At 46.9% G+C, this 12,245-nt stretch overlaps 1 protein-coding gene across 4 annotated transcripts in view; it reads left to right on the top strand.

Annotated features, from left to right (window-relative positions):
• The first annotated feature begins 2,473 nt into the window (after positions 1-2,473).
• The window catches only part of LOC108937741 (tensin-3-like), a 31,490-nt gene continuing 21,718 nt past the window's right edge, over positions 2,474-12,245 (top strand). For all 4 annotated transcript variants that reach the window (XM_029253593.1, XM_018757870.2, XM_018757871.2 and 1 more), the window contains exons 1-10: positions 2,474-2,695; positions 7,084-7,260; positions 8,468-8,518; positions 9,056-9,178; positions 9,453-9,517; positions 10,465-10,548; positions 10,706-10,818; positions 11,726-11,786; positions 11,889-11,964; positions 12,076-12,205. In XM_029253593.1, coding sequence (XP_029109426.1) covers positions 7,111-7,260; positions 8,468-8,518; positions 9,056-9,178; positions 9,453-9,517; positions 10,465-10,548; positions 10,706-10,818; positions 11,726-11,786; positions 11,889-11,964; positions 12,076-12,205 — 853 coding nt within the window. In that variant the 5' untranslated portion in view covers positions 2,474-2,695; positions 7,084-7,110. The remainder of the gene's footprint in view (positions 2,696-7,083; positions 7,261-8,467; positions 8,519-9,055; positions 9,179-9,452; positions 9,518-10,464; positions 10,549-10,705; positions 10,819-11,725; positions 11,787-11,888; positions 11,965-12,075; positions 12,206-12,245) is intronic.

The raw sequence follows: 12,245 nt of genomic DNA, 5'->3' as shown, positions 1-12,245 counted from the left end.
ATAACTTTAGGCTTGTTCAAATGCAATAAAAATTTTTGTTTTTTATTAATGTTTTCTGGAAAAACAGCATTTATGCAATCATGTCATAACATCAATAAATAAGTGGTAGATATTTTCTCTTCTGAGTGTACTATGAAGGAGAAACTCTACTGTAAAATACATGACTCCCACTGGGTGACACTAAATCCATGTATCCATTCATTTTCAAGAACTGCTTGTCCTGAGCAGGCTCGCGGGGATCCAGAGCCTATCCTGGAATCACAGCATGCAAGGCTGTGGGGATACACCCTGAATGGGAGGCCAGTTCATTGGAGCTTATCTACACATGCAATCACCCATTTACACGCTACAGGCAATTTAGAGTCACCAATGCACCTGAACTGCATGCCTTTGGACTGTGGGAGGAAACCAGAGCACTCTGAGGAAACTCATGTGAACAACATGTAAACTCCACACTGACTGAGCAGGGTAGAGCCCATGTCCTCTTGCACCACCCAAGGACTGTGAAGGGGCAGTGTTATGTGCTATGCCACCCTGGTGACAGTAAATTTTACCTGAAATTTACTTTACCTACTGGTGGACCAGTAGATGGCACTGTTTGAAGGGTTTTATGCTTGTGTACTTTTAGACATTTAGTGTTAGCCAACCAACAAACTAATCAATGTCAATAACCGCTTGTCCCAAGCAGGGTCGCAGTGAGCCAGAGCGTATTCTGGAGACATTGGGCACAAGGCTCAGGGAGATGGGGCACACCAGTCAATTGCAGGGCCACAGCTAGATACCCAGGCACACAGCCAGGGGAAGGTACTGGAGCAATTGTAGGACAAGAACCTTGCTTAAGGACACTACAGCCAGAGGCAGAGATAGAATCAGCAACCTTCAGAACAAAAGGCACTCCCTCTAACCACAACACCACCAGCCACCCTTTTACTGACACTGACACACAAACACAACCGCTTGTCCCATACAGGGTCACGGGGAGGCGGAGCATAACCCAGCAGCACAGGGCACAAGGCTGGAGAGGACACACCCAGGACAGGACACCAGTCCGTCACAAGGCACCCCCAGCAGGACTCAAACCCTAGACCCACTGGAGAGCAGGACTCAGTCCAACCCACTATGCCACCGCACCCCATATGATAGTGCTACTATTAAATTTTTTTTAGTGCAGAAAATGGGTCTTCCAATTGCATCCTTGCGACCGAAAGCCCAGCCCTGTGCTGTGTTCATGTGGGTCTGAAGGTACCGGAACAGGAAGTGGGGTATCAGTCTGGGATTTGTAGTTTGCAAGGTGTTGCCCCTAACCACTACACCCCCTAGAGCCCCAAAACAAAAACTGGCACATTTCCACGTAGCAGGACAATTTTTCTTAAGCGAAGACAGTTCGCACCCCAATGAGATTTATACAAACTAGATTTCTATCGTTTACAAATGATAAATAACACATAAAGCATCACATACTGTTTTAGCCTTAATGTTATTTTCTACATGAAATTTAAACTACTGCTCCTGTTGTGTTTTTATGTGCTTTTCATACATTTCTGAAAAAATTTACTTTTTTATTTTGTTTTCCTTCTTGTTTCCTCTCATGCAGCATTTTTAGTGTTCTTGTTGTCGTTCCTATATTAGCGCTACAATATTACATTTCGGAAACTCCACAAACGGTCTGCTGGTGCAATATATGAATACAGAGAATAAAATGTAGCGCATGCTTATTTTCACATGATGTGCACGAAAATTATACATCGTCAGTTTGGGACGACGAAGTTGACAAGAAGGTCTAATATATTTCTTGTGTACATTTGGACTGTTGGGTGTTTGAAATTGCTTTTAAAGGTATTTTCTTTCTTTGTTGTAACTCCTTCCGCAAACATTCATCTAAAATAAATGTGCCCAGGCTGCTGTAAAACATGGAATTTTAACAAAGCACAGATGTGGCAAATGAATGCCGTTTTTGTGACCTCTGTTCATCTGCACTGGAAATGTAAACTGAAATATGTAAGCTGCACGCGTTTCGGACACATAATCGTTACCCTTTCATTGCGGTACGTGTGAGAACACAAAGTCTCATGAAAACTCTTGAGTGTGTGGCTTCGCTCAGGAGTTTCTCTTTAAATCTGTAACCAGTTTTCAGGTTTTGATCCTGTGGTAATGTAATTGCATGTGAGAAACATTTTTTCCTATTTTGCTAAATAACAAATAACGTATTTCCTTCCTGCCTTTAAAAATGTGATCTGGAGAAAAAAAAAAATCTCATTAAAAGAAGTCCATGCAGAAAGGGAGTGAAAGGGAGCCAGTAGGAGCAGCATGGCGAGTCACTGCGGCTGCATAATGACAGTTTTAGATCACAGAGCGAGGAGTGAGTGTGGCTCCACCCCCCTACGCTCACACACACACACACACACACACACACACACCCATCCTGTGCAAATGGGTGTGCGGTAGCTCAGCACGGGGGGGGTGTGGGGGAGCTGCCCCCAGCAGAGGCCACTCGGTGTGTTCATACAGCAGCGCTTTCATTCCCCTGGTGTGAGCAGTCCAGGAGGAGGAGAGGCCTCACCGCACAGCGTCGCTCCTCAGACCTCCACGCCGACGCAGGCCACCCCCGCTCCCCGACTGTGCACTGTGCTGCCGCTCTCTTGAGTCCCTCTGACCGCCTTGAGGAGTGACCCACTCACCAGGATCCCCTTTAAAGGTACAGTCTTTCCTTTTTCCTCGTGGTGGGGAGGGTGCTGGTAGGATGGAGGAGGGCTGTGAACTTAAAAGGTCTTTATTTATGCTGCAATGGGGACACTTTTCAGTGCTTTCACCTCCTACTCACCATTTTCCCACTCTCTCTTGGCATGTGTTCTTCTGAAGGGTCCTACTGGGTAAACAGAAGTGTGTCTAGGCAGCGGTGGAGAGCCAGAGCATTGCTCTCGTTTTGTTTTCTTTGGCTCTGGGACTTCTGTAACGGACCGAGTTTGAAGGGAGGGCGATTTCGGCAGAGCCGGGGCGCACGAGGCCACACTTTAATGGCACTAACAGAAAGAAGCTCCACTTTCACTCTCTCGACTCTACTTTCACCATTTGAGCCCTTACTTTTCTGGCCCTTCTGGCTTGAGCTGTTAACTGTGATTCATGCGTGCTCTGTTTGAGTGCCATCACTCTGTTTGACAGGTCGTAGACTCAGAATAGCAAACCCATAACACTGCGCTTTTTCTCCAGCACATATGGTCTGTCATAATGTGGAAATGTGGAAACTGGAATACGGGAATTCTGGGCGTGGGTTTCTGCGCTTGAAGGCTTGTGCAGTTAGAGAGAGAGGCACTGGGCTGACCTGTGGCTTCTAGATCCCCAGAGGTGACACTTTCAATAGTTGTATTGTTAATGACTCTCCAGGCCTTGCGCTCACCTCACTCATCGGTTCTCTTCCGTCTCTCCCTGTCCTGGGCTCTGCCCTTGTCCTCGGGGCCTTTTTTGTGGTCTGATCAGAAGGGCGTTGGTTCTTGCATGTCCGTGTTTGAAAACTTCACATTAGTCTGAACCTGGCAGCGTAGCACATAGGTGCGAGTCCTGATGGTGGCTGTTCATCTGGGATTGCTGGAATAGAGCTGAGCCTGCACTGGAGGACCGGGCTACAGAAATAACTCTCTGGGTGCAGAGATGGCAGAGACGCCGGCCACAGCCAACATGTGCAATCCATTAGGCAACGAGTTTTGCAAGGGGGAAAAAGCCCAATCCGTTTTTCTGAATGCATTCCTTTTTGACCTTGCAAAAGAAAAACAATAATTATGTATCGCATGTTTGGGAGCACTTCTGGTCTGTGACTAGAGCTTCTTATAGATTCAGTGGGAAGAAGGATTAGGAACTTCTTAATTACTGTGTACAAAGTGACAAATATACAGTTTAGTATCTGTCCAACATGGTAAAATAGACTACACATAGTATGCATAGAGCCTTAGGTGAACTCTATAAACCGGGATAGCTGGTAGCGTAGCGGTTAGAGTTACCAACTTTTGATGTAAAAGTTGTGGGTTTGATCCCTGCTTCTAGCTGTAGTACCCTTGAGTGAAGTACTTATCCTAAATTGCTCCAGTGAAATTACCCTGCTGTCTAAAGGGGTTAATAACTGTAACCTTAACATTGTAAGTTACTTTAGAGAAAAGTGTCAACTAAATTAATAAAAGCTGGATATGAAAGTTGCAACACCATGTATAGTACCAGTCAGATATTTCAGTTCACTTAGCAGAAATCAGGCTTTCATAGAACAAAAAACATAGAAACAAAAGATCTGAAGAGTAAAAGCTTGTCTGATGGACCAGTGAGTCAGAATGTGAAATACATTGGATCCAATTGACAACTAGTTGTAAGAGGCAGAGATGGCAAATGTATGTACTGTGCCTGTGTGGTTCCTATTGTCCAGCATGGAGGTGGCAGCATCATGGTGTGGGGTTGCTTTCTTGTTCAGACTGTTGGGGATTTTTACAAACTCCATTGTAATCTCAAACAGCATGATATACTTCCAAAGGCATGCCCTTCCATCTGGGTTTAGGCTAATTAGCCAGTCCTTTGTCCTTCAGCAAGACACTGACCCGAAACAGACCTCAACATTGTGCAAGAACTGCTCAGCCAAAAATGAAAGTGAAGGACAATTCAAATTAATGACCTTCATTTAAGACATCGGTTATAGACAAAACTCGTTTCCAGCAAGTGTACTTCCACAGTGTACTCCAGAAAAAAGAGAGAATTTAATTTGATTCAGATTCCTATGAAAACACTTTTTTATTTGTCTGTGCAACCTGGAAATTCAGCAAGCAGGAATTTCTTTGGACGTTCCTCCACCATTAATCACGGCAGCGCCGCCCTCAGTGACAACAGGTTATATGTCCGTGTTTCCTGTCGTGGTCATTAGGGGTTGTCTCTGCAGCTCAGACTGTTCTCACCCAGACACAGATGAATGAAAACACAGACACACACCCATTTATATTACCACCCTGTAAAAAAGCCACTTGTGGTGTAATGGTTAGCGCTGATGCCTGGTGCTTGAAGGATATAGGTTCACACCTCACCTCCTGCTGTTGTACCCTTGGTCAAGTTCATTATTCTGAATTGATGCAGTAAAGCTACCCTGCTGTTTAATTGAATTAATCAGCATTAGTAGCTTAATGTACACACCTCACAGTTTAAGTTGCTTTGGACAAAGGAATCAATTATCAAAAGTTGATTGACACACCTAGTATTTGGTTACATCTCTGACATATTCTGATTTTTCCACTCCATAACGGCCTGCTTAACTGGCACTGACACTTCTTTGGATGTCACTTTGAGAAATCTCAGCAAATGTAAATGACACATCTAGAATAAACCTTTTCAGGTCTCCTGTGCATGAAGTAACGATGCAACGACAGACATCTGTCCAAGGAACAGCTGAGTGCGCAGTTGTCCGATGATTGTTTGCGCAGTTCACCCAATGTAGATGTCAATACCGTTCTCTCAGACTAAAGCTGACAGTCTGTGCTGTAACCTCGTGGTTGTTGTTTCATTTCAAAACCAGTGGAGTAAAGATCAAAACAAGGAAAACTGCGTCACAGTCAAACACCTAAGGACTGCACATGTTACAGTGTTATTCTTGCACAGCATTTACATCTATTTACTCCATGTAGTGTTACCAGCTCACACACCTTATTCACCAAGGTGACTTAGACTGCTAGATACACCACTTACACTGGGTCACTCATCCATACATCAGTGGAACACACCTTCTCTGTCACTCACACACTATGGGGGAACCTGAACAGCATGTCTTTAGACTGTGGGAGGAAACCAGAGCACCCAGAGGAAACCCACACCGAGATGGGGGGAACACGCAAACTCCACATAGACAGAACATGGATCGAACCCACGTCCTCTCACGCCACCCAGGCGCTGTGAGACAGCAGCTGCTTGCTGTGCCACCCGTTTGCTTGTCCGATTGTTGATTTTCTGTTACCTGCCAGACGGTGTTGAAATGGAACGACACCACAAAATGGGCTCCGGACGAGGCGGTAAAACGGTGTTGCGACTGCAGCACAACGCCAGTGTGGTATATTGTGGTAATTAGACCATCTGGCATAGCGCTGCCGTGCAGGACAGAAAGAATGAGTCCCCCCAGGCGCTGCGTTCTCAAGAGAGCCGGTTAAGGCACCTTAATCTCCTGCATTTATGAGGAGCTTGTGGCTGCTTGCTGGGAGGCTCTGGCAGCTTCTCCGTCTTCTGCAAACTTCAGTCCCAGAGTCCCATGCGATCTCTGAGCTCCATGTCTGCCGTGGTTCACTTTTTCAGCTGCGGTATTGCCCTCGCCGCACTCCAGACTTAGCGGTTCCGGGTCAGAGCCGCTCCCGCTTTAGTGGAGTCACCATGTGTTGAGGTGCGCGGTTCACAGCAGCGTCAGCTTCGGCTGCCCTCGCATTCTTAGGGAAAAGACGGATAGAGGAGATTACCGGTGTGGGTGAAACGGTCCTGTCTAAACCTCTGTATTATAATGGCTTTGTGGACTTGAGATGTTTAATAATCATTCTGAAAGAGAAGAAAGATTCCCTAAAAGAATTACGAGAAAGAAAAAAAGAAAAGACACGTTTAGTGGAGATAGTGAGTTGAGAGAGAGATTTTCAGTTTAAGGTTTTGATTCAGCCATTGGTTGCTCGTAATCCCGAGAAGGCAGCGGCCGGAGACGTTTCCCGCTGCAGGGTTGTGATTACGGCTGGGTATGAGAAAGGGCTGCGTGAGAGTGACTCCTGGGGCGGGGAAGCCGCCCCTGGTGGGTTGGCAGGGTGTCTGTTCCAGCCTGGTATATTGCGGCAAATAGCAGCAGCGCACATCGTCTGACAGGAGCAACACAAGGAGCTAAAAGCCTGTGCACATGCATGTGGGTTTGGGTGGCAATGAACCGAACTCTCCTGTGACTCTCTCTCTCTCCCTCTCCCTTCCTCCTCTTCCAGCTTTTTTCGACAAGTATCTGCTTGTCGTGGTTACGACCTTCGATGCCTTCCTTGTTTCGATGCTGTTGTTGACATTTTTTCACCCGCACAGCTTTTGAAACGTGTCTCGTTGCTTTGCGGGCAGACGAGTCGGTCAGATGGAATAGCGACGATGGAGGACGCGTACGAACTGGAGCTCACCTACGTCACGGAGCGCATCATTGCCCTGTGCTTCCCCCGGGCGTGCGCCGAGGACGCGTACCGCGCCAACCTGCAGGGCGTCACGCGCATGCTCAAGTCCAAACACGGCGACAGCTACCTCGTAAGAGAAGTCTTTCGTGAAGATATACACTCTACTTCCAATTCCCTCGGTGTGGCCTGGATCTATCCGTCATGTTCTTTCCATAACAGGCCTATGCTGTTTTCTGCCATGTACGCCACTTTGGAGAAAAGCATTTGCTAAATGAAAAAATGTAAATTTAGCTGAGACCTTTATCTGTCGTAACTTGAAGTGTCATGTACTGAGCACTAAGATACTTACAGTGATTTAATCGTTTGTAAAGCTGAGTAGTTTTTACTGCAGTAATTCAAGATGAATACCTTGATCAGGGTGCGGTGGCGCAGTGGCGCAGTGGGTTGGACCACAGTCCTGCTGTCCGGTGGGTCTGGGGTTCGAGTCCCGCTTGGGGTGCCTTGCGACGGACTGGCGTCCCGTCCTGGGTGTGTCCCCTCCCCCTCTGGCCTTATGCCCTGTGTTGCCGGGTAGGCTCCGGTTCCCCGTGACCCCGTATGGGACAAGCGGTTCTGAAATGTACCTTGATCAGGTAGGGGGGTGCGGTGGGCTTGGCCTAGTCCTTCTCTCTGGTGGGTCTAAGGTTTGAGTCTGACTTGGGGTGCCTTGTGATGGACTGGTGTCCCTTCCAGGGTGTGTCCCCTCCCCCTCCAGCCCTGTTCCCTGTGTTGCAGGGTTAGGCTCTGGTTTGCTGAGAGCCCTCTTCAGGCAAATGGTTGTAGACATTGTGTGTGTGTGTGCCTTGATCAGGAGTGGGATTCCACCGCCGAGTTACCCAATTTTCATGCTCATGTTTTGCACAGGTAGGGCGGGTGCAGCTGTGCACTGTGCCGCTGGGGCTGCTGAGTCAAACCACGGGAAAAGTTAATTAGCCCCAGTACTTTCCATAAAACATTCGTAAAGAAGCCAGATAAAAGTGTTTGCTAAGCAACTAATTATTGACGGAAGCTGTATTAATATGTATTCGTTCCCTCCTTCACGGCGAGGAACTGGAAGGATTTACGCCGCACTCAGTGTGTTCATTAACTAAAGAGGCTCGAGTGCCATTTCCTACCCTTTTATTTTTAAATGATTCGCTTTTCCCATTCTGCTGATCTTCTAAACTTGCGTATCGATCTGCTCGCCGACCAACGGGCCAAAATCCCTTCCAGCCTCACACTGTTTCACCAGCTGCCTGCCAAAACTTGTGAAATGTGTTAGAAATGTCTTCCATTCCGGTGTGTTCCGTTGCACACAGGTGATCAACCTTTCTGAGAAGAGACAGGACCTCAGCAAGATCAATTCCAAGGTAACACGCTGTACAAAGTCTCTCTGTGCCCCTCTTTGAAGGGTGTGTGATGCTGCATGGGAGGCATGAGGGACGGAAGCAGACGATGGACCTGTTTTTTATACAAACCGAAGGAAAACGCAAAAATAACCTTTTCTGTGTGCCTGTAGATGCCGAAAAAATGAAGACAATCTGAAAATATTATGTAAATTTTAAAAAGAATGGCCAAGTAACGAAGCACTGCTTTCTGCACTAAAGCCAAGAAAGCAAAATTGTTTAGATCCATGTTACTTCTGACCAGTAAAAAAAAAAAAATCTCTATTTTTCCCAGGGATGACTGAGTATATATTTTTTTTATTTGAACATATCTAAAGGTTCATATTCAGATAAATAAAAATGTATGCAGTACTATATTTTTGTTTATTTGTGGTAGCCTTCTGTTTAGCCTGTCTGCCTGTTTCTCAGTGCTTGCTGTTTGTTTGTAAATGAAAGGGGCTTCGAGGGGGTGAGGGCATAGAGGGGGGGCCTCTGTCGCTCTTACGGCCTCTGTCCCTCCAGGTCATGGACCTGGGCTGGCCGGACCTGCACGCCCCACCCCTGGACAGGATGTGCACCATCTGCAAGGCCATGGAGAGCTGGCTGAACGCCGACCTGCAGCATGTCGTGGTCATCCACTGCCGGGTGAGTGACCCCCCCCGATGGGATGTCTGTCGAAGTCTTGTTACTGCCCTTTGCCAGCTTGAGGTTTCTTGCTTATGCTGCTTTAAAGAACTGTACGTGTTTTACTGTGATTAACTGCAATGACCTCAGTGCCCTCCGGAGTCCTTCTGTGCTTTGTTTCAAATAACTGCATAAATAAACAGCCCTGCTGTGATTTTACGAAAATTGACTGTGTACTCGGTGTGCTGTCCTCTGTCCCTCTGAAACGGAACCTGCTCTTTGTCTCCGTGCTCAGGGCGGCAAAGGAAGGATCGGGGTGGTCATCTCCTCCTTTGTGCACTTCACTGACATATCCGCAAGGTAAGACTGTCGGTGGCACAGTAGTCGGAGCTACCTTATACTCAAAGCACCAGGGTTCGAATCCCACCTCCTGCTACGGTATCCTTGATCAAGGTACTAACCCTGAATTAAAACAGTAAAAATTGGCTTTTATAATAACTGAATTGTGTACATTACATTAATATTGTAAATGGCTTTAGTGAGGGTATCAGATAAATTCATTTTTATTACCATCTATGTTGTTGAGGCATTTGTCCACAGTGAGAGATATAACAGACATTATAGACTGGGGTACAGGTTGAGGATGTTGCCCAGTGAATTTAACTAACATCTATTCATTTAGTTGATGCTTTTCTCAGAAGCAACTTACAATGTTAGTCCACCTACAATTATTTACCCACTTATACAGCTGGGTAATGTAACTGGAGCAATTTTTTTTGGGTAAGTACCTTGCTCAAGGGTACAACAGCCAGAAGTGGGGATCAAGCCTGCAACCTTTGGGTGCAAAGGCAGCAGCTCTAACCACTACACTACCAGCCATCGCCACACTTAATTTCTTAACTGCATTAAGTGATATTTCTCAGCCTTGTGTGCCAGCGGTTGAATGGATAGAGTAGAGGGGAATGACAGGTAAGAGATACAGGGCAGCATCAGGTGAAGTAAACTGCGGAGTTGAGTTCATCCGAAAGGGAACGTTGCCTGCGACTGATGCGAACACCCTGTTCCTCTTGATGCATTAACCGCACGCCGGTTTGGCCACGAGATGCTTTCACGGTCGTTTCGGCTGACACCGTATTCGCAGCTCTCATCCGAAGCTCCCCGTCAGCGGTCAGTTTACCTGCAATGTGCGCAAGCTGGACGGAAGCAGCTATGAAACGAGTCCAAAACGAGTCTCTATTTTTTTCCTCATTATTACATGACAATAAATGATGACAGTGCCGACGTTAATAAGAGCTGCTGTCCTGCAGTGCCAACCAGGCCCTGGAGCGCTTCACCATGAGGAAGTTCTACGACGACAAGGTCTCCACTTTGATGAGCCCTTCGCAGAAGCGGTAAGGGCTCCTCTTGTGCGTCTCTGGATCCGCTGGACCACATGGTGTCCTTTCGCGACGGAAACCGTCAAAGCGTCCGCATGTCCGCAGTAAATGTCACTGTTTGCTGAGGGAACGCTACACTCCTTTGGTTTGTTTTTTTCTCTCTGATTTTTAGCTATGTCTGGATTCTGAACAGCTTGTTGACCGGATCAATAAAAATGAACACATCCCCTCTCTTCCTGCACTGTGTCATTCTCCACGGAGTACCCGACTTCGACACCGCAGGAGGTATGACGTTCGCAAGCCGCAAGCTAACAGAGAGACATTCAACATATACGGATCAGACCCCTGTTGCTCCACGAGCTCAAATATGAAATGAAAAGAAATTTGCATGGAACATTTGTTCATTTTTAAATGTATCAGGTATACATGAAGTAATAATGTTCCTATATGTCAAAAGTGCATTCATACTGCATAAAGGGAATTGTTACATTTGTATTTGAGTCACTTTGGGACAGTTGGCAGCACAGTGCTCAGGACTGCTGCTTTATATTCTGAAGCAGATTATCTCAGCACAGATGATGTTATGAATTGTTATTTACATAGCAGACATTTTTCTCCAAAGCAGCTTACAATGGATACTATGTAATGTTACCAGCCCACACACCTTATTCACCACAGTGACTTATACTGCTAGATACCCTACTTACACTGGGTCACTCATCCATACATCAGTGGAACACACTCTCTCTGTCACTCACACACTAGGGGTGAACCCGAACAGCATGTTTTTGGACTGTGGGGGGAAACCAGAGCACCCAGAGGAAACCCACAGACACAGGGAGAACATGCAAACTCCACACAGACTGAGTGGGAATCGAACCCACATTCTCTCGCACCGCTCAGGCGCTGTGAGACAGCCGCGCTACTCGCTGTGCCTCCGTATTTAGGTGACACCTTAAAGAGACGAAGTGCTATCACTATTGTCACAAACTTCAGAGGATGCGCAAATGTTCAAATACACAAGTGTATTGCTGTACATGGAGGTACAGATAATATTTACACTATGAACAGGTGTATGCGTGTCTGGTAGCAATATGTACGTTATTAAAAATCTGTTGTCTGTTATTGTAAGATTGTTCAGTTTATGACGCTGGATTGTTTACTGAGACCAGCGTGATGCTTTGCCCCGCAGCCTGTCGCCCCTATCTGAAGGTCTACCAGGGAATGCAAGCGGTCTACTCCTCTGGGATTTAGTAAGTACTCTCCTGTTGTCCCACACCACGGCGGCCTGATGCCGGTCCTCGGGGGACCGCCGTGTCGACCTCCGAGCGCCGACTGACGTGCCTGTTCCACAGCAACATCGGAGCGGGCCACAGGAACCGGGTTTACATCGTCCTGCAGCCAGCACAGCTCCTCAAAGGTGACATCCTGGTAAGTGGCCTCTGCCCGCTGCCTGCAAAACAAATAGTGCACATTTGGTCACGAAATGTTCATGGGAGGAACCGTGGCCAACGGCAGTCCAAAACCGTCTTCATTTTGCAGGTTAAATGTTACCATAAAAACGTCCGCACAGTAACCCGAGAGGTCATCTTCCACGTTCAGTTCCACACTGGTGCCGTTCAAGGATACAGCCTCATATTTGAGAAGGAGGACCTAGAGGTGGCCAACAAAGGTAGGAGAGAGCGATAAAAGAGCGAGTTGTTGCGACTTCT

Source organism: Scleropages formosus, chromosome 7 (assembly GCF_900964775.1).
Source record: "Scleropages formosus chromosome 7, fSclFor1.1, whole genome shotgun sequence".
In the NCBI taxonomy this organism is placed as follows: Eukaryota; Metazoa; Chordata; class Actinopteri; order Osteoglossiformes; family Osteoglossidae; genus Scleropages; species Scleropages formosus.
Note: the sequence above shows the minus strand (reverse complement) of the source record. Positions and strands in the feature narration are given on the sequence as shown.